The 18,413-nt window shown below is 57.1% G+C and overlaps 2 protein-coding genes across 19 annotated transcripts in view; one reads left to right on the top strand and one right to left on the bottom strand.

Annotated features, from left to right (window-relative positions):
• EEFSEC (eukaryotic elongation factor, selenocysteine-tRNA specific) overlaps positions 1–18,413 on the top strand; it is a 207,980-nt gene that overhangs the window by 185,509 nt on the left and 4,058 nt on the right. For 4 of the 18 annotated variants that reach the window (XR_004528677.2, XR_012323941.1, XR_004528676.2 and 1 more), the window contains 4 exons: positions 7,867–7,946; positions 8,486–8,576; positions 10,587–14,255; positions 15,103–15,236. The gene's annotated coding sequence lies outside the window, so the exon portion shown is untranslated. Of the gene's footprint in view, positions 1–7,866; positions 7,947–8,485; positions 8,577–10,586; positions 14,256–15,102; positions 15,237–15,947; positions 16,099–18,413 lie in introns of those variants that run through there. The other 14 variants (XR_004528675.2, XR_012323955.1, XR_012323951.1 and 11 more) reach the window with 13 other exon arrangements.
• Positions 1,977–2,669, bottom strand: DNAJB8 (DnaJ heat shock protein family (Hsp40) member B8). The gene has a single exon (XM_033865545.1). The coding sequence runs from the start codon at positions 2,667–2,669 to the stop codon at positions 1,977–1,979; it is 693 nt and encodes a 230-aa protein (XP_033721436.1).

Genomic DNA, 18,413 nt, shown 5'->3' with positions numbered 1-18,413 from the left:
TAAGGGTCGAGACAAGGATGCAGAGAGGGCCATGTCGCCCGCTTAGCCGGGCCCGGCAGCTGCCACGCTCGGTCGACACGGGGGACCGGAGCAGGGGAATGCCACGATCGGCCTGTGCCTCAGGGGGAAGACACCGCCTTCAGGTGCGAAGCTTGGAGAAGGGGCAGGGGCCGAAGGTGAGCCCGGTCCTGGGGTCCTTGGGGTGTCCATGAACACCCGTGCCTTGCAAGCACCCAGATCTCTGTTGCACACCAGCCCCGGGACCGTGCGACCGCCCGGGCTGCTGGACCATAATTGGATTTGCCCAGCAGCTGTCGGGGCTAAGCAGGCCCACTTGACGCAGCCGTGCTTGGCCAGTAATTGGGGAAATTAGCAGGTCGGCAGGGGCAGAGGTCAGGTGGTTAATGCTGTGGTGGGGGCTTTGATGAAGTTAGTCCCACCGCAGGACTGGGAGCTGGGGCTCCACCTTCTGTACGCCACGGGGCTCTCCTGCCCCCCTCGTAACACGGTTAAGGGACATCCAGCTGCCGGCCTGTCCCAGGGGCTCCGGGAGGCCGGACCCAGGGGGCCTGAGCCTGGAGGTGCAGCAGGTCGTCTGCTGTGTCCTCCTGGCCAGGGCACCTGCAGCACCCACGTGGCCTTGCAAACCCCTAGAGACCTTAGGGAGATGCCCCGTGCCTTCCTGTGGAGGCTTCCGTTGGAGAACAGCACTCAGGCCCACCTCTAGGCTTTCGGCCCCCACCACGGCTGCTGGTCATCCGGCTCTGCATCTGGAAATGGGGATGACCGCCTCCCCGGGTCTGTCCGTGACCAGGCCACACCCTCCCCACGAGGTTCACGGCCTCCCAGTGTCTCCTCCCGTCATGAGCTCCCAGGCTTTGTCCTCTGAGCATGCCCCCAGGTTCTTGCTATTCCCTGAAACAGTGCGCTCCCACCTTCTTTCATGTCACATCATTTATTAGACACCTACTCCACGCCAGCCACTGGGCTCGGAGCTGAGATGCATAGGTGAACAGAGTCAGAGCATGTGCCAGCCCAGGTGGCATTCCCGGCACCTTTCCTGGCCAGGCCCACACTCCTTTCTTCCTGGGAACCAGGGACGCCGTGACTAATCAGCCTGGAACCCCCAAACCTGGAATCACCTCCTTTTCTGGCTCCGCTCCAGCCCCCAAGGAACGGGGACTTGCCAGCCTGCCGACGCTTCACACACACATACACACACCACACGCAAGAGCATTCTTTCCTCCAACAAATCTGTGCCCTGCCCCTCACTGCCAGGCACTGCTCTAGACCCTGGGACACAGCAAAGAACGAGGCGGGCACAGGCCCTGCTCCCGGGACCTGCAGTTAGGGCTGCGGAGGCACACGGCTCTCAGGTAGTCACGCAGACGAGGCGGAAGGGCAGGGAGACGCAGGGAGGGGCCGTGAGAAAGCCGAGCTGGTGGTTCTGGGAAGGCCTCCTTGGGAAGGGAGACATGAGGCCTTCACCAGGGAGCACGGCCATGCAAAGGCCCAGAGGCCACAAGGCATTTGGTGCCGGGGAGGACCGGAGGGGAGGCCGGTGTGGCCGGGCTCAGGGGGTGAGGGTCCGGGAGGGTGGGCAGTGGCCAGGCCCCCGGCGCCCGGTGGTGAGGACAAAGCCTGAGGTCTATGCTCAGAGCCGCGGGAGCCCCTGAAGCCAGGCGTGGCGGTGGGCGGAGCACCCTCTCGGGCTGGTGGGCGTGGAGCCGCGGGCTGGTCAGGACTCTCACGACCCGAGGACGCAGGCGCAGGCGCAGGCGCAGGGAGCTCCTAACCCCCGAGCCTGAACGGCGTCCTCGCAAAGTCAGCCTGCGCCAGGCGCTGGGCACGTCCCCGGGCCTCGCGGGTGCGCCCAGGCTGCCCGCCCCCCACCAAGCGGGCAGCTGTCTCCGTGAACCCGCTCGGCATGTTTATTAAGCATCGCCCAGGCGGTGGGCACAGGCAGTGGGCGGAGCCTACTTGCTGTCCGGCCGTTTGAGCTGCTCCTTGCCATTGACGGTCACGGACTTGAGCCGCCCGTCCTCCTCCACCTCCACGCGCTCCTGCCCGTTCTCCACGATGCGCTTGGTGGTGACCTTGTGTCCGTTGACCATCTTGGTGGACGACATCACCGACTTGAAGCCCGAGCTGCCCGAGCCAGAGCCGGCGAAGGATGCAGACGAGAAGGTGGCACGGCTGGCGCCGCCCCCGCTGCGGCCCAGGGTGTTCAAGGCCGAGAAAGCCTCCACGAAGGCCGGGAACTCGCCGAAGCCGGCCGAGAGGGCGCCGCGCAGCCCGTGGCCCCGGCCCGCGTGCTCGCTGCCGAGCCGGCTGTCCCAGAAGCCGAAGGAGAAGGGGTCCAGGCCTCCGAAGAACTCGCGGAAGATGTCCTGGGGGTTGTGAAAGCTGTAGCCGCTGTCGAAGGGGCTGCTGTAGCGGGTGCCGGCCCGCCAGCTGTCGCAGCCCGCGCGGTCGTACACCAAGCGCTTCTTGGAGTCGGACAGGACCTCGTAGGCCTCGGACACCTGCTTGAACTTCTTCTCGGCCTCCTCCTCGTTGTCAGGGTTCTTGTCGGGGTGCCAGCACAAGGCCAGCTTGCGGTAGGCCTTCTTGATGTCCTCCTGGGAGGCGCTAGCCTGCACCCCCAGCACCTCGTAGTAGTTAGGCATGCCGAGGGCCGGGGCGGTGAGGAGACACGGGCCTGGGGCCCGGGCGGCCTGTGGGCGCGGGCGGCAGCGGCGGCCTGGGTCCCTCGACGGGGGCCTGGCTGGAGTCTGCTGGCTCCAGGGCAGGTTACCGTTTCATAGTACCAGCACCTCCGCTAGAGGGGCAGGGGGAGGGGAGGGCACTGCCGCTGGGACCCGGCCACCAGGCCCCGCAGAGGCAGAGCTGGCTGGCCCTTTGTGACATCAGCCCTGGGCGGGGCGTTTCCTTGCCCAGGTGGCCGAGCCTCAGCTGCCGGCTGAGCCCTGGGGGCAGAGGCAGGACCAGCCGCAGGAGCTGGGCGAGGTGGGCCACGGGCCAGGGGGCAGGGAGGGGAGTGAGGGCTCCTGGGGTGTGTCCACTTAGCCCAACGGCTGGGTGGTTGGCGTGGAGTGAGGGGCCTGAAGTGGGGGACCGGGCGGGGTGGGCTCGGGGCCTCAGTTCATTCTGCTTGTGCCCCGTGATCCCATCAGATCCTCTGAGATGAGCCCCACAGAGGCAGGGGTGTTCCTCAGTGTCTAGGACGGTGCTTGGCAATCAGTACACGTTTGTTGAATGAATAAGGCTCAGAGACATGCGGCATCAGACTCAAGGTCACACAGCAAGTCAGTGAGAGAGAGGGAGATGCAAACCCAGGGCTGTCTGAGGCCAAGGTGGGCAGCACATTGGAAGAGGCATTCCACTCAAGCCTGGTGACAAAAATAGGCGGCGTTGGTAATGAGTATAGTGGTGGCCCCCAGAAGACAGGTCCCTGCCCAAATCATAGAACTTGTGAATGTGCTCTTATCAGGAAACATGGTCTCTACTGATACAGTTAAAGTAGGGATCTCGAGATGAGCTGGCCCTGGATGATCTGGGTGGGTCCTAGATCCAATGGCAAGTAGTCCTTAGAAGAGACAGACACGCACTGGGAGCGGGGGCATGGAGTGGGAGGCAGAGACCGGAGCTGGGGCATGAAGTGGGAGGCAGAGACCGGAGGCAAGCAGCGCCGGGAACGCAGAAGCCGCCCCCCACCCGACACCGGGGGGGCAGGGCCTCCCCCGGGGCCTCCGGAGGGAGTGCAGCCCTGATGGTACCTTGACTGGGGGCCCCCGGCCTCCAGAACTGTGCAGGGATGGATTTCTGTTGTTTCAAGTGGCCCAGTTTGTGGCAGTTCGCCGTGGCAGCCCTAGAAAACTAGCAGTGTGTGCGAGGTACCCAGCTGTACCCAGGTGTTCCTGTGTCTTTAATTCTTGTTCTGTTGTTGGAGTATATTTAGAAACAGCAATTAACAAGCCTGATTAACACCTGTTCCTCCTTTCACCTCATTCCCCCCCCCCCCCAGGTGAGATGGAAAACACGCTGCCCTGCGGTGAGGCACTTAGCGTCTTAACTGAGATAGCTTTCCTCTCGCTTCTCCCCCTCCTTCCTCCCTTCCTCTTTCTCCTTTTTCTCGTCTTCATCCGTTTCTGTTATTCTCCCTCTTTTTCTTTTCCGTCAGCACTCATGGCTGCTGGGCTCCAGGCACCGAGCAGGGGACAGCGTGTTCTAACCAACCCCACGTGCTGGGAGGTACGAAGCAGACTCTGGAGACGCTTTGTCCTAGATGACAAATGCTGTCACCCGCACAGCCCTGGCCAAAAGCGCGATTTGCCCTCCGTCCCCAGTCCATCCGCCCACGCGTGCTGACACACCTCACACATCGCTTGGTAGAGGAAAGGAATGGCAGAATCACTCCACTGGGCGCGGCTGCAGGTGGAAATAGTTCTGTGTGTTTGTAACTATGTTTCTCTCACTATAGCTAGAACCTGGTCTCGCCAGGCTCGTCCACTGGTGCTGAGGAAAGATGGCCACACACGCGGTTCTCCGCGGCAGCGGTGCTCTGGTTGACTGTGGCAGCCGAGGGGAGAGTGACGAGGTGGGGCGTCCGCGGTGACTGATGAGGCGTCCGTACGGCAGCAGGGGTGATGGGGGCAACGGAGGGGTGTGGAGCCGTGGTGACGGCAGGACGGAACCTGGGATGGTGCTGGTGGAGGTGGCGGCGACCCTGGTGGTGAGGGTGTTGGTGGGGACAGTAGCCCTGCTTGCGGCGGAGACAGCCACTCGTGGAGGTGGTGGTTATGACCACAAAGGAGGCGACGTAACGGAGGGACCGGAGACCGTAGAGGTGCTGTTGACGGAGATGGCGGAGGTGACGGGAAGGGATGGAAATGGCTGCTAGGGGAGCTCTTGTTGTGCTGTGGCAGTGGTGGTGCTGGTCGGGACCCCTGCCACAGCTCAGAGGCTTGGGACCGACACTCAGTTCTCGCCCACTTCACTTGTCAGCACCGCTGGGGCGGCTCCAGGGCTCCCAGGCGCGTCTTCCCCTCCCGGATCCCAGGCTTCGGGGGCAGCTCTCGTGGCGGAGAGGCTGCCTGTAAGAGCTGGTAGACGTGTGGGATGCCTCTTAGAACTTCTCTTGGGACGTAACGAACGTCGCTCTGCCTTACATCACGTGGTCAAGGCCAGTGTCGGTGGAATGGGGATGGCACTCCTTCAGGAAGGTTCTGCACATCCCGGACAACACCCAGAGAGGCACAGTCCTCTTGGAAGAGAGAATGGGCAGCTACGGTGCGCTGCGGGTTGAGTACGGCGTGGTGGCAGCGGTGGCCCTGGTGGAAGCGGGGGTGGCGTTGCTCCTGGTGGGAGTGGTGATGGTGCGGACGGTTGGGGTGCTGGTGTTAGTGGGAGTGACATGGGGCAGGAGTGACGCCGAGCCGGAGCAAGAGTGCCGAGGGTGGTGGTGACGGCACCGCAGACGTGGCGTTCTCGATGGTCTCTTGCTAACTCAGAATCACCGCCGCCCTCTGCTGTGGTCTCCTCCACACCCTGGAGGATCCCTTACCCATGTGGCTCCGGCTTAGTCTGCAGAGACATGAGATTTGGAAAGTGGAAAAGAAAGAGGCAGTTGCAGGCAGATGAAAACCCAGAGGTTTGCAGCGCCTTCTAGGTGACCCTCTGAGAACCCCTGCTTCAGGGCTGCAGGCTGAGATATTCAGAGGGAGCTCCCCAGAATATCATGAGATTCTAGCAGCTTCCAGGCAAGCTCTTGAGATCCACCACTTTGGAGCCGAAGACCGAGACCATCAGTGACGACTTGCTTCCCTGATCTTTATGCCCTCAGGTCACCCAGTGGTTGTGGAAACTTGTGTTAAATGTCCTTGTACCTGTTACACAGTCAGTAACCGTACACATGGTCATGGTGACAGTGGCTCAGATGAAGTTGGTAGTAGTGGTGGAGGTGGGCATGGTGATGGTGGTGACGACACAGGCAGTGGTGATGGTGTGATGTCAGCATGATGTTGGAGGGGGTGGTGGTGGTGGTGATAGAGGAGATGATGGTGGCGATGATGAGGAAGGTGATGAGGTGGTTGCCGTGGAAACGGGGGTGATGCAGGTGGTGGTGATAATAATGGTTTGGTCATGATGTAGAAACGGTGGTCGTGCTAACTGGGACATTTGTTGAGGTTAAGGTGGCAGCGGTGATGGTGGGGATGGAAAGGATGAGGATGCTGGTGGTCATGGTAATACAGACCCTGGCTGTGGTGGAGATGGCGGTGTGACGGTGACGACAGGGATAGAATGAGGCAGTTAGTGGTGATGGTGATGATGGTGGTGGGGAAGGAGGTGGTGATGGAGGTGATGTCAGAGGTGGGATGGTGGCAGTGCGGATGGAAGTGGTGGTGACGGTGATGGTGCTGGTAACGATGGGCATAACGGTGACCACGGTAACGGTGATGCTGGTTGAGGTGATGGAGGTGATGTCAGAGTTGGGATGTGGTGGTGGTGGTGGTGGAAGTGGTGGTGTGACGATAGTGATGTGATGGTGATGCTGGTTCAGGTGGGGACCGTCGTGGTGGTGCTGATGGCAGTGGTGGTGGTGGTGGCGATGAGGGTAACCGTGGGGGGATGAGGGTGGATGCAGGGATGCTGGATGCTGTGGTGATGGTAGTAATGGGGGGATGTGATATTGGTGACGACAATGTAATCAGGATGGTGCGTGGGTGGTTACAACAAGCTGAGACACGGGATCCAGGGTGTTGAGGTGCCTGAGCACCCCACAGAGGCTTCCCCCTGACCCACGCGGCCTCCCCCCGCCCTGCCTGAGGCTCATGCTGACCTCCACTGGCCTCCCTCAGAAGGACTTCCTCTGGCCGCCCCGCCGATGCTTCCGGAGCCCCTCAGCAGGTTCCCTGCCCTGTTCTGCCCGCAGGTCCTGTGCTCAGCCTGAGGCCTCTCGGGTGGGCAGCAGGAGGCAGCTGGGATGGAGACGGGCTGGGGGGCCACCCAGTAGGACTCACGGGGAGGGGCAGACCCCAGCTCCTCACTGCCACGGGGCCCCGAGGGGGGAGAGCCTCCCCATTACCGAGGGGAAGGGAAGCGCCCCATAAAGGGTGCTGTGGAGTTCGGGGGCTGCATGCCGAGGTGACGTCCCCTCCTGCAAGGGGTTTGGACTAGTGTCCTCTGAGGCCCTACAGCGAAAGTGTCGACAGAGACCGGTGGGAGTGGCAGGGGCCTCTGGGGTCCCTCCTCAGGGCCCGCCCAGAGGAACAGGGCTGAGCTGACGCGACCTTCGCTCAGGCCCCCCCCCCCCCCGCCCCATCCCGCTCTCAGCTTGCTGGCCGTCCATCACTTTCACTCTCTGAGCCTCTCTGCCCTCATTTGCCGCGGCGGGGAGCGGGGGGCTTCTCCCCTCTGGGCAGCCAGCCTAGCCTCCCTGGCCCACCCTGAAGCCCCGGCCTGGGAAGAGAAAGACGACCTGGATGAGCAGGGGATGGTAGGCAGAGCCTGAGCTGATGCACAGGGAGGCCCAGAGAGGGCAGGGCACACCCAAGGTCACACAGTGGTCCCAGGAGCTCTCCCCAGGGTGAGCTGATGGCAGCCGATTAGGCAGCCACTTGGTATTCTGAGCAGCCAGAGGCCCCTCTCTGTCTCTGTAATTAATGGAGTGGCTTTTTAAAAGGATTCTAATCACCCCTGATCCTATCTGCTTATCACTAGCGTTCCTAATTAGATGATCCTGGCAGTCACTTGGCTAATTCCCCCCAGCCCTGTGCAGCCCTGCCCAGCCTGGGGCAGCCCACCCCACCCCCCAGACAACCCCAGCCCAGCCAGATGGGCGGTTCAGGCCTTCTCTCCCCTCAGGGCCCCTGGTTCTCTAACCGCATTACCTTCAGGATGGATGGGTGACAGCGATGGATGGGCCGCTGGATGGCCAGTGACCGGTGAGTGAAGGGACTGAGTGATAGACAGCTACAGGGGTAGGTGGATGGACAGACGGACAGACTGGGAGGTTGAGAGCTCGGCCTGTCAGGCGGCACGGCTGTTTCCTAGCTCTGTGTTCTTGGGGAAGTCACCTAACCTCTCTGTGCCTCGGTCTCCGCATCTCATCTGTAAAATGGGGGTAATCATAGTATTTTCCTCATAGGGTTGCTGTGAGGACAGCTTAGAAAGGAGGAGAAGCTTGCTGGTGTAAATTAACTACAGCAGTGTGGATAACGGGGGGCGGGGGGTGCTAGACGGATGGGTGGAAGGACAGACTGACAGATGAGTGAAGGGAGGACTGGTAGACAGATGGTCCGAGGAAGAATGGGAAAAGGGTAGAGGAACATACACGCTAGTGGGCTGGTGGGAACCGGGCAGGTGGTGGGGTCGCCAGACAGGCGAGGGGAGTGGGGGGCAGCCTGTCTTCTCCAAACGCAACAGGACGATCTCAGCTCAGGTCCCAACACAGACATGGCTCAGACCTGCCTCTCCTCCCCAGGACCTCCAGGAGAACTTCCAGCCCAACACCCCCAGCCAGTGGACAGGTGCCCACTGGGTCCCCTGCATCCTTACCCTCCAGCCCCACCCAGGTAACACCCGCTGCGGGTGGGCCACATGGTCTCTGGAGGTCATATTTAGCCTCAGATGGCATTCACTGCCTGAGAGAAGCCATCGTTTGTGGGACCACCCTCCCCACCGCCAAGGTCCAACGTGTGCCAGCCTGCAGGGCAGCAGCTCTCACCTACCCGCCAACAGTGCCATAGACCCCAGCCCAGCACTGCCGGGAACAGCCCTGGGAAGGGCTCTGATCCCAATTCCAACAGCTGGTCCTAAGCATCCAGGAGAATTCGACCCCCAGGGGCTCCCCCAACACCCACAGGCCTCTGCAGCTTGAGTTGCGGGGCTTCCTACGTCTTCCTGGAAAAAGTATAGAACGAAGAAGCTGAAGCGTCTTTCAGAGCGAGGGCCGGCACACGTATGCACACATTCATGCCATCTTCCACCCACCCACCCATCCCACATGTTTCCTGTGCTCCTGTCACACCTGTGCTGTGGTCCAGACACTCTTCTAGGTGCCGCAGGTGTATGTGCCAGTGAACACACTAGATGGAGCCTTGCCCTTACGGAGCTGACTCTAGTGGAAAGATACAAGAAACTGATGACAAGTGAAGGTTTCATCTAACGTCAGGCAGTGAGAGCTGCCGTGAGGAAGAAGCAGAAAGAGGGCTGCCCTTTCAGATGGGGCGGTCAACTGGTCTCAGCCTCACTCACATGAAGGGCCCTGGATTTAGACAGCGGATGTCTTTCCAAATGACGCAAAGCCCTCAGTCATGGGAAACATAATATTTGCAGGGGGGAAGGTGTTCCTCGTGCAACTGTAAACACGTCTGCGTTCTCAGTCTGCACTGTCCTGGGTGCAGTAGGAATTCATCTTTTTCTAAACCGCTGGTGCCAACAGGGGCGGTGCTCCCTCCCCAGGGGCCATTTGCAATGACTGGAGACACTTTTTTTTATATAAATTTATTTTATTATTTGATGTTATTTATTTTTATTATTTATGTATTTATTTGGCTGCGTTGGGTCTTCGTTCCTGCGCCTGGGCTTTTCTCTGGTTGTGGCGAGCAGGGGCTACTCTGTCACGGTGCGTGGCCTTCTCATTGCAGTGGCTTCTCTTGTTGTGGAGCACAGGCTCTAGGCGTGCGGGCTCAGTAGTTGTGGCACGTGGGCTCAGTAGTTGTGGCGCACAGGCTTAGTTGCTCTGCAGCATGTGGGATCTTCCCGGACCAGGGCTCGAACCCATGTCCCCTGCATTGGCAGGCGGGTTCTTAACCACTGCGCCACCAGGGAAGCCCTGGAGGCATTTTGAATTGTCATGACTTGGAGGGGGTGCTCGTGGCATCTTGTGGGGCGAGGCCAGGGACGCTGCCAAACTCCTGCAGTCACACGACAGGCCAGGTGTCAGCAGAGCAAGGCCAGGAACCCTGGGCTACACCCCAGAATCATCACTTGATGTGCAGTTATGCTGCATCCATGCTTTCTGTGCCAAAGGCATTCGCTTCCTTCATGTGAACATTGCAAACATAAGGCTGACCTGTTTGGCTGTTTATTTCCTAATAAATTCATCAAGTCAGAACCTCGAAACATCGAGCGGTTGCCTGGGCCTGAGGGGACGAGGGCTGCAGAGGCTCAGATGCCAGGCCCAAGAGCTTGGATGTGTCCCAGGGTGGGGAGCCCTTGGGAAGATTTGAAGTGGGGGGAGGGAGAGGGACGTGATCAGTTGCATGTTCCAGAAAGATCTCTCCACAACAAGACTACTTCATACCCAACAAACTGGTAAAAATGTAAAAGGCTGACATGAATGACCAAGTGGTGGTGAGGATGCGAAATTCCCGAAGCCTGCTGGTGGGAAAGTTAATTGGGACAAGAAGTTTGGAAAGTCTTGGCCTTGTCCTGTCAGTGTGAGGGTGCTGAGTCCCTTGACTCAGTAGTTCCAGTTCTAGGCTTACCCCGCCCCCCCCCCCCCCCCGGAGAAGCGGGGCCTGGTGTCATTCCGGGACTACAGGACATTGTATAAGCTGTCATGTTGGTCCCTCTTGCAGAGTCTTTTCTCTGACTGGCTTTGAAGCAGGAAGCCGCCGTGACAGCCGATCAGTGTTTCCCTGGTCCAGCGTCTGATGAGAACCCAGCCCTGGTCTCCATCTTGCTGGCAGCCGCGTGGGACCGTAGCTACACCGCGCCTAGGCTCCTGACCCACAGACCGTGAGACAGAAACCTGTGTGCTTCTAAGCTGCTGAGTTTGTTGGGATTTCTTTTTTCTTTTATATATATATATTTTTATTTATTTATGTATTTATTCATTTTTGGCTGCATTGGGTCTTCACTGCTATGCGGGTTTTCTCTAGTTGCGGCGAGCGGTGGCTACTCTTTGTTGCGTGCGTGGGTTTCTCATTGTGGTGGCTTCTCTTGCTACAGAGCATGGGCTCTAGGCGCATGCGCTTCAGTAGTTGTGGCACGTGGGCTCAGTATTTGTGGCATGCAGGCTCAGTAGTTGTGGCGCACAGGCTTGGTTGCTCTGCGGCATGTGGGATCTTCCCGGACCAGGGCTCGGACCCATGTCCCCTGCATTGGCAGGCGGATTCTTAACCACTGCGCCACCAGAAGTCCCTGTGGGGATTTCTTACACAGAATAGAAAATCAGTACGGGGTCAGGGAGGGGGGCTGTTGTATTGTTAGTTATATATTTGGCTATCTGAAATATTTCATAATTTAAATTAAAAGGTTATGAAAGATCCCAATGGCTGAAGAGACAGATCGCAGAGCACGAGCTGGAAGCCGGGGGGGTCACGAGGAGGCCAGCGTGCTGCTGTGTGGGTGAGGGTGGAGCTGGGCAGTGTAAGGGGGCTCAGGGAATGTGTAGAAACGTCCCCTGCATCCCTAAATTCTGAGGAAGGGGAGGGGCCGTCCCAGCGTCCCCGCCACGCCTGGGAAACCTGGATCACAGCCCTCCCCCCAGGTCAGCACAGCCCAATCTGGGGGGAGGAGCAGGGAGAAGGAATAAGGACGGCATTTTCCCAGGGTCCCCTAGGGAGCCCTGCAGTGTGGGCTGGGGGGACAGATGGAGTGGTAGGAGGAGGCCGCTGGGCTGGGTCCACCACGTCCGTCTCCTGGGAGAAGACCCCCGCCCCCACTCCAGCCTGCATGCCAGGGGGAGCCGTCCCAGGGAGTGGGAGCCCCAGCCCTGCCTGTACTCAGTGTCCGCAGCTATACAGGAGGATGATCTGAGGGCACCCTGCCCACTTGGGGGCCGGATGGGAGGAAATGCTGAAAGCACCTGCTGAACAGCCAGGGCCGTCCCTTCGGCCCTCCCATCCCTGGCAGCCTTAGGTGCTGTGGGGAAGGAAGAACAAAGAGGTCCCCAAACACCCTGGGCTTCTAGGAGTGGAGACGGGCATCAGGGCTCAGTCTGAAGCCCACTGACTGAAATGGCATTAGAAGGCGACCTCCTTGTTGGGTGAGCTCTCCAAGGACTGAGGAACCTTTGCCTTCCCCATATTATCCTTGTAACAACCCTGCAAAGTGTGGTCTTGTTTTACTGGTGAGGAGTCAGGATTCAGAGAGGCTAAGCCACTTGCTCAAGGCTGCACAGCAAGAGAGAGGCAGCTCTGTATGCCCCACAGTCAGGCCTTGTCCTTCGGTGACATTGGTTAGGAACTAGGGAGCTCTGAGGGGCTGAGGGGAGGGAGACTTCAGATAAGGCTTCCTCTCATATCTTTGGCTGGGGTTTTGAAGGATGAAGAGAAGTTCTCCCGGCAAATCTGAAGGGGAGAACATCCCAGGGAGAGAGACCAACCAGGAACAAGGCAGAGAAAAGAAAAAAGGTTTTGTGAATGATTATTTCCTACATTACAAAAGTGGCACATAACACCTTAAAATATTAGCCCAAGTTTATAAAGTGAAAAGTACCCTCTCACCACCCCGGTCTCTCATACTTCCCGGAAGTAACCACTGTTATTCATTAGGCATATGTCTTCCCGGGTTTTTTTCTATATGTACACAAACATTTTTTTTTTTTTTTTGTGGTACGCGGGCCTCTCACTGTTGTGGCCTTTTCGTTGCGGAGCACAGGCTCCGGACGCACAGGCTCAGCGGCCATCACTGCGCCACCAGGGAAGCCCCATACACAAACGTTTTTAAAACAAAAAATCATACATTATATATCGTTCTGCAGTTTGCTTTTTATCCCCCCAAAGAACCCTGCAGTTTAGCTTTTATTTCTAGTGTTTCTGTGAAGTGCACCTGAGGAGAGCTTGGAATTTCGATCAGCATTCCCACATATGGCACATGCTAGCAGCTGTTTCTACTATGGCGGGCCTTTTCCATTTTTCTGGGAGGAGAGGTAAAAAGTGGTACCTCCTTGCAAAATGTGCATGTACTGGATTCTTTCTGAGGTTGAGCTGCTGTCCAAATGTTTATCAAGTGTTTATTTACATGTCTATTAGGAAGGACCTGTCTGTATCCTTTGCCTGGTTTTCTCTTTTTCTTGACTGTGTGTGTGGGGGGGGGGGTCTTTTTATTATGTACTGCATTTTTGTATTTTGAGTTTTTGCATGTTTGCATAATTGCAAAATTATCTCCCATTTTGCAAGGATTATCTTTAAATATTACTTTTTATCATTAATGCTATTAACCCTCGTTACAGAAAACTTGGAAAATGGGGAGGAAAAGGAGAAATCATCTATCACAGAGCTGTCACCATTTGTTAGCATCTGGTGACAGTTCTTTTCCCACATGCTGCAATGACTCTTGTCATCGTGTTAGACGCTTGTAGCCCGTGACTCGGCTCTAAGAGCGTAACCTTCGGGAGGCATTTTAAAGGCTTTCTCGTGGATGTCCTATAGTTCCCTCACCTGTCTCCTCTTTTTATTGTGGTAAAATACACATAACGTAAATTTTACTATTTTAACCATTTTAAAGTGCACAGTTCAGTGGCCTTAAGTACAGTCACACTGTTGTGTAGCCGTCACCTCCATCACCTCCAGAACCTTTTCATCTTCCCAAGCTGAAACTCTGTCCCCATCAAACACTAGCTCCCCCTCCCCCCTCCCTGTCTCTATGAATCTGACTGCTCTTGGGACCTCAAATAAGTGGGATCACACAGTATTTGTCTTTTTGTCAGAGTCGTTTCACTGAGCATAATGTCCTTAAGGTTCATCCATGTTGTAGCAGGTGTCAGAATTTCCTTTCTTTTTAAAGCTGAGTAATATTCCATCGTATGGATGGACCACATCTTCTTTATCTGTTCATCTGTTGATGGACACTTGGGTCGCTTCCACCTTTTGGCTGCTGTGAACAGTGCTGCTGTGAACAGAGGTGCAGATGCCTGCTCAAGTCCCTGCTTTAGGTCTTCTGTGAATGTACTCTCATCATGCCCTTTTTCTGAGCATTTGGGTTGTATCCAGTCTCTCCGTTTTGTGAATAATGATGTCCTGAACATCTCTATGTCAGAGTTTCTTGTTAAAGGTATCTGGAAGATTACTCAGCATTCAAGTCTTGGAATTGGAATCGTGATCTCAGAGTTCATTTCAAACGCGTGATCCCAGCCATTATCCCACCACTCCCTCCCTGCTCCAGAAGCTTTGGCATCTTGTGTGTTCAACAATTTTTCCTTTTTTCTCTTTGGTTCCTAGAAAGGACAAACTTAACCTTGAGGTTTGCAGTGTTCCTTTGCCATTTTATCTGTTGGGGAACCAACCTGGGTGATCCAGCTGGTAGGTTGCAGTGGATTGTTTCGAAACTAACTCCTTAAGAAATCTGGAATGTGGAATAGAATACATGTGACCTGAGGACTCAAACCCAGTGTCCCTGAGACCCAGACAGGCCTGGGCAAGAGGGGCCAGGTAGAGACAGAGACAGGGCTTCCTGAGGGGAGAGATGCAGAAATGGCCCTGCAGACACACAGTCCCTTCCGGGCCAGATCTTCTACCTATTTTTAAGTGAATTTCCTAATTTTTTTTTTTTTTTTTTTTTTTTTTGGCCGCACTGTGCGGCTTATGGGATCTCAGTTCCCCAACGAGGGATTGAACCTGGGCCATGGCTGTGAAAGCCTGGAATCCTAACCACTGGACTGCCAGGGAACTCCCTGGATCTCCTAATTTAAAATCATTTGCCATTCATTCATATTTTTGTCAGACCTCAGGCTGCTGGTCCTAGATCAGAGCAGGTCTTCGCCCAGGGAGGTGCTGTTCCGCCGGGTGTTCCAACACCGCTGGATTGAATAACCCTTCCCACTGCATTGATCAGGATACCTCCTTTATCATCCATTATCTTATAAATAATAGGGGCTCTTTCGGGCTTACCCGAGCCTGAGCCATTGATCTACTTATTCTGACGGCACAACCACAAGGTTTGAACAATTGTGATCATAGAATCTTGTTTAATATTAGAAAGCGTTACACACACACACACACACACACACACACACACACACACGCACGCACACACCCACACCCACACACACACACACACACACACACCCTCACACACACACACCCTCACACACACACACCCTCGCTCTATTTTCCCTAATTTTCTGACTTGTTCTGCTGGTCTTGTTAGTTTTTCCAGATAAAGTTTGGAATCGTTTCGTCATTTTGCCTAGAAGCAAAACAAACCCAGTGGCCTTGTGATGTGCCGGCCGTGCTGTCAGCACAGGACAGCGCTGTGGTGTCGTCTTCCCTTCATCCCAGGTGAGGTGGATGCAGGCATTCCTCCCAAACCCGGTTCCCCTGGGGTGGGGTCCGTTCTGTGGCCTTGGGGACTGGAAGGCTTTTTCCCTTCCCTGTTCCCAGCAGTGGGTCAGCAGGAGGCAGGAGGGCCTTTGGGGGGGACAGAGCTGGTCTGTAAGAATTACAGCAGGGGGTTGGGTTCTTCTACTGAACATGGGAAGAAGCAGCCCGGGAAGCAGGAAGGGAGGAAGGGCCCTGGGCCGCCAGCCCCACTGGGCGCAAACAGACGGAGCAAAGGGCAACCCAGCCCGGGCACCCTGGCGCCGCCCGCAGAGCCAGAAGGGCACCATCGCCCTGAGAGGCCTGCCTGCCTCCCGCCCGCCCTACCTGGGGGCTCTGAGGCCACGGAATCGAAACCGTTGCCAGCACAATGACTCTGGGCTGCGGGACTCATCGCCACTGGGGTGGGCACAGAAGCTGCAGGAGCCCTGACCCTGGTTGTACTGCTCAGCAGTGACTTGCTGGGCCTTGAACCTGGGCCTCCAGGGCCAGTGTGCGTCCCCCGCTCCCGGAGGCCGCCCGTGCTCCTCAGCGGCATCCCCCCGACCCCCACCGCCTCCCCCCCAACCAGCGCCCCAGCAAGGATCTTTGTATGTTTCATCCCCCACCCGAATGCCAAGCACAAATGGGGTCAGTAAACATTCGTGGGATAAATGAGTGGATCTCATTCAACAGATGTTTGGGAAGCACCTACCGCCAACCCATGAATGACCACGGGGACGGGAGAGGGACGGGACGGTCGCCACCCTGCTCTTCGGAACCTGAGCACCTTGCGCGATGCCTGGCCGGGGCTCCTCCGGTAACGCTGGCCCGCAGAAGGAAAGAAGTAAGACTGGGAGTGATAGAGACGCGAGGGGAGGCCGCTGTCAGTGTGGTCCTTCTGGGCTCTGGATTCTGGCTGGAGGTCCGGAGCCACGGTCTAGACTCTGGGGTCCACATCGTCAGTACTCAGTTCTGGGTTCTGAGCTCCACGCCCTAGGCTGTGGCTTTCGGGTCCGCCTCCAAGGCCCAGGTTCTGGGCTGTCTGTTCTGAGCTCTGGATTCCGAGGTCCAGGTTCCGGGCCCCAGGTTCAGAGTCCTCGCCCCAGGTTCTGGATTTGGGGGCGACGCTCAGTGCTCTGTGTTTGGCCTCTGGCTCCTGAGTTCTGGGGTGCAGACTGTCTGGGTCTCTAAGCTCTGGACTCCAGGTTCTGGCCCGGGCTCTGGATTCGGGCCCGGCGGGTAGGCCCGTTTGCCAGAGGCCCCGCTGGGCTGCCGCGGTGCTCACGGCCTAGGATGTAAGCTGTCCGAGCGCAGAGACTCTTGCTTGTCTCGTGTGCCGTGTGGTCCCCACCCCCAGAGCAGTGCCTGGCGTCTCAGCGTTCATCGGGCACGCGCGTGTGTGCACTTGGGTGCACGATCTGATAGACGCTCTCACCTGCAGTCAGGAGCCGGGGCGCAGGCCAGCAGGACCAGCCCTGCCCTCGCTGTGGCCACGGCTGCCAGGAGGGGAGGCGAGAACGCCATGAGCTGGGGAAGGGCTGGAAGGGGAGCTGCTGAGGGGGCCTGAGAGGGCCCGGGGCCCCTGCGCTTTGAGATGGGCCGGCAGTGCCCCCCAGCTACACACCGGAGCTGTTCCTGCTTGCTCTGCTTCTCCACAGAAAGGACACGGGCAGGGTAGCAGTGGCACAGCAGGGGCAGAGGCGTCCTGAGGCAGAGTCCCAGGGATGCTCCCCCATCGCTCCCCCGTCTCTCCCCCGGCCCCGAGTGACCCCTGCCGGCACATGGTCTGGGGGTGAGGAGGATGGAAGGGGAGCCTCCTGGACAGGGGACTTGAGGGCTGCGGGGAGTGACCATCAAATACCATCAGGGACGCAGGGAGCAGAAATTATGATAATAAGGGTCAGGGACGGTGGCACACGTCACGGGGAGACGGTGTCATTCAAACGTGGCACAGAGATCTTGGTGATCAGAGTGATCTCTGGTTGGCGATATCATTAACCATACACCAGGAACATGGGGGGAGTGAGGATGTGATGGGAGCATTGGTGTCATGTATTCGATAACCAAGGGTAGAGGAGATATTGGTGGTCAGAGTCAGTGATGAGCCCCCCAGAGATCTTGGTGGTGTGTGATCTTCTAGGGATCAAAGGCATTGATGCTTAGAGAATCAAGTGATCAGAGACACAGGTGACTGGTGATACCCACGACCAGGGAGGTTGGCGATCGGGGTATAAGGGACATTGGTCGTCGGGGACTTGGAAGGTGAGAAGACCCAGCAGCCACCGAAGTAGGACACGATGATGAGCGCTGAGCAGTCAGGGTTATTAGTAACCAGTGTGACGGTGACCATGTTGGTAGTCAGAAAACTTGACGGTAAGAGTCCACGATCAGGGGCATTGGCCATCACGTACATGGTTGGCTAGAGATGTTGGTGATTGGAGAAAAGTGGCCAAGGACATTGCTAAGAAGACATCAGTGATGAGAAATTGTGTGCTTGGAGATGCTGATCCCATATGAGTGATCAGATCTGTCATTGATGAGAAAAATAGTGATCAGTGACACCGGTGATCATACTTGTTGATGACCTAGGACGTTAGAGACAGGGTGCAGTGGCGATCAGCACGCTGGTCATCAGGAAACATGGGTGATGAGAGGTCCCGGCGATCACAGACGTGGCGGTTATCGGATGTTAGCAACCAGACACACTGGACAGAAATACTGGTGACGAGGTGTGGAACGTTGGTGGTAAGAGATATTCATGATCAGACCTATTATTGGTGAGCACGGTCAGTCTCTGGAGACATCGGTGATCACATCTTGTGGATGTCAGTGATCAGACACATCACTGATCAGAGGGCATCGATGAACTATTGGTGATCACATGTTGGCGATCAATTGTTAGTAATCAGATGTCTGTGGTCACAGGCTCCAGTGATCAGACATGTCATTGATCAGGAATATCAGTCATGATGACTGTCTCCAATAACCAGTATCACTGATTAAAGAGAACAGCCGTCAATGACATGAGTGATCAAAGACACTGGTGACCAGGTTTGTCAATGAACGTGGAAGGAAGAGGACGGCATGGGGAGGGGGATCAGTCCTTGCTGGGTTCTGTGAGCCCTTAGGAAAAGGGTCAGAACGTGGGCTAAAGGCTGC

Source organism: Tursiops truncatus, chromosome 10 (assembly GCF_011762595.2).
Source record: "Tursiops truncatus isolate mTurTru1 chromosome 10, mTurTru1.mat.Y, whole genome shotgun sequence".
NCBI lineage: Eukaryota > Metazoa > Chordata > Mammalia > Artiodactyla > Delphinidae > Tursiops > Tursiops truncatus.
Note: the sequence above shows the minus strand (reverse complement) of the source record. Positions and strands in the feature narration are given on the sequence as shown.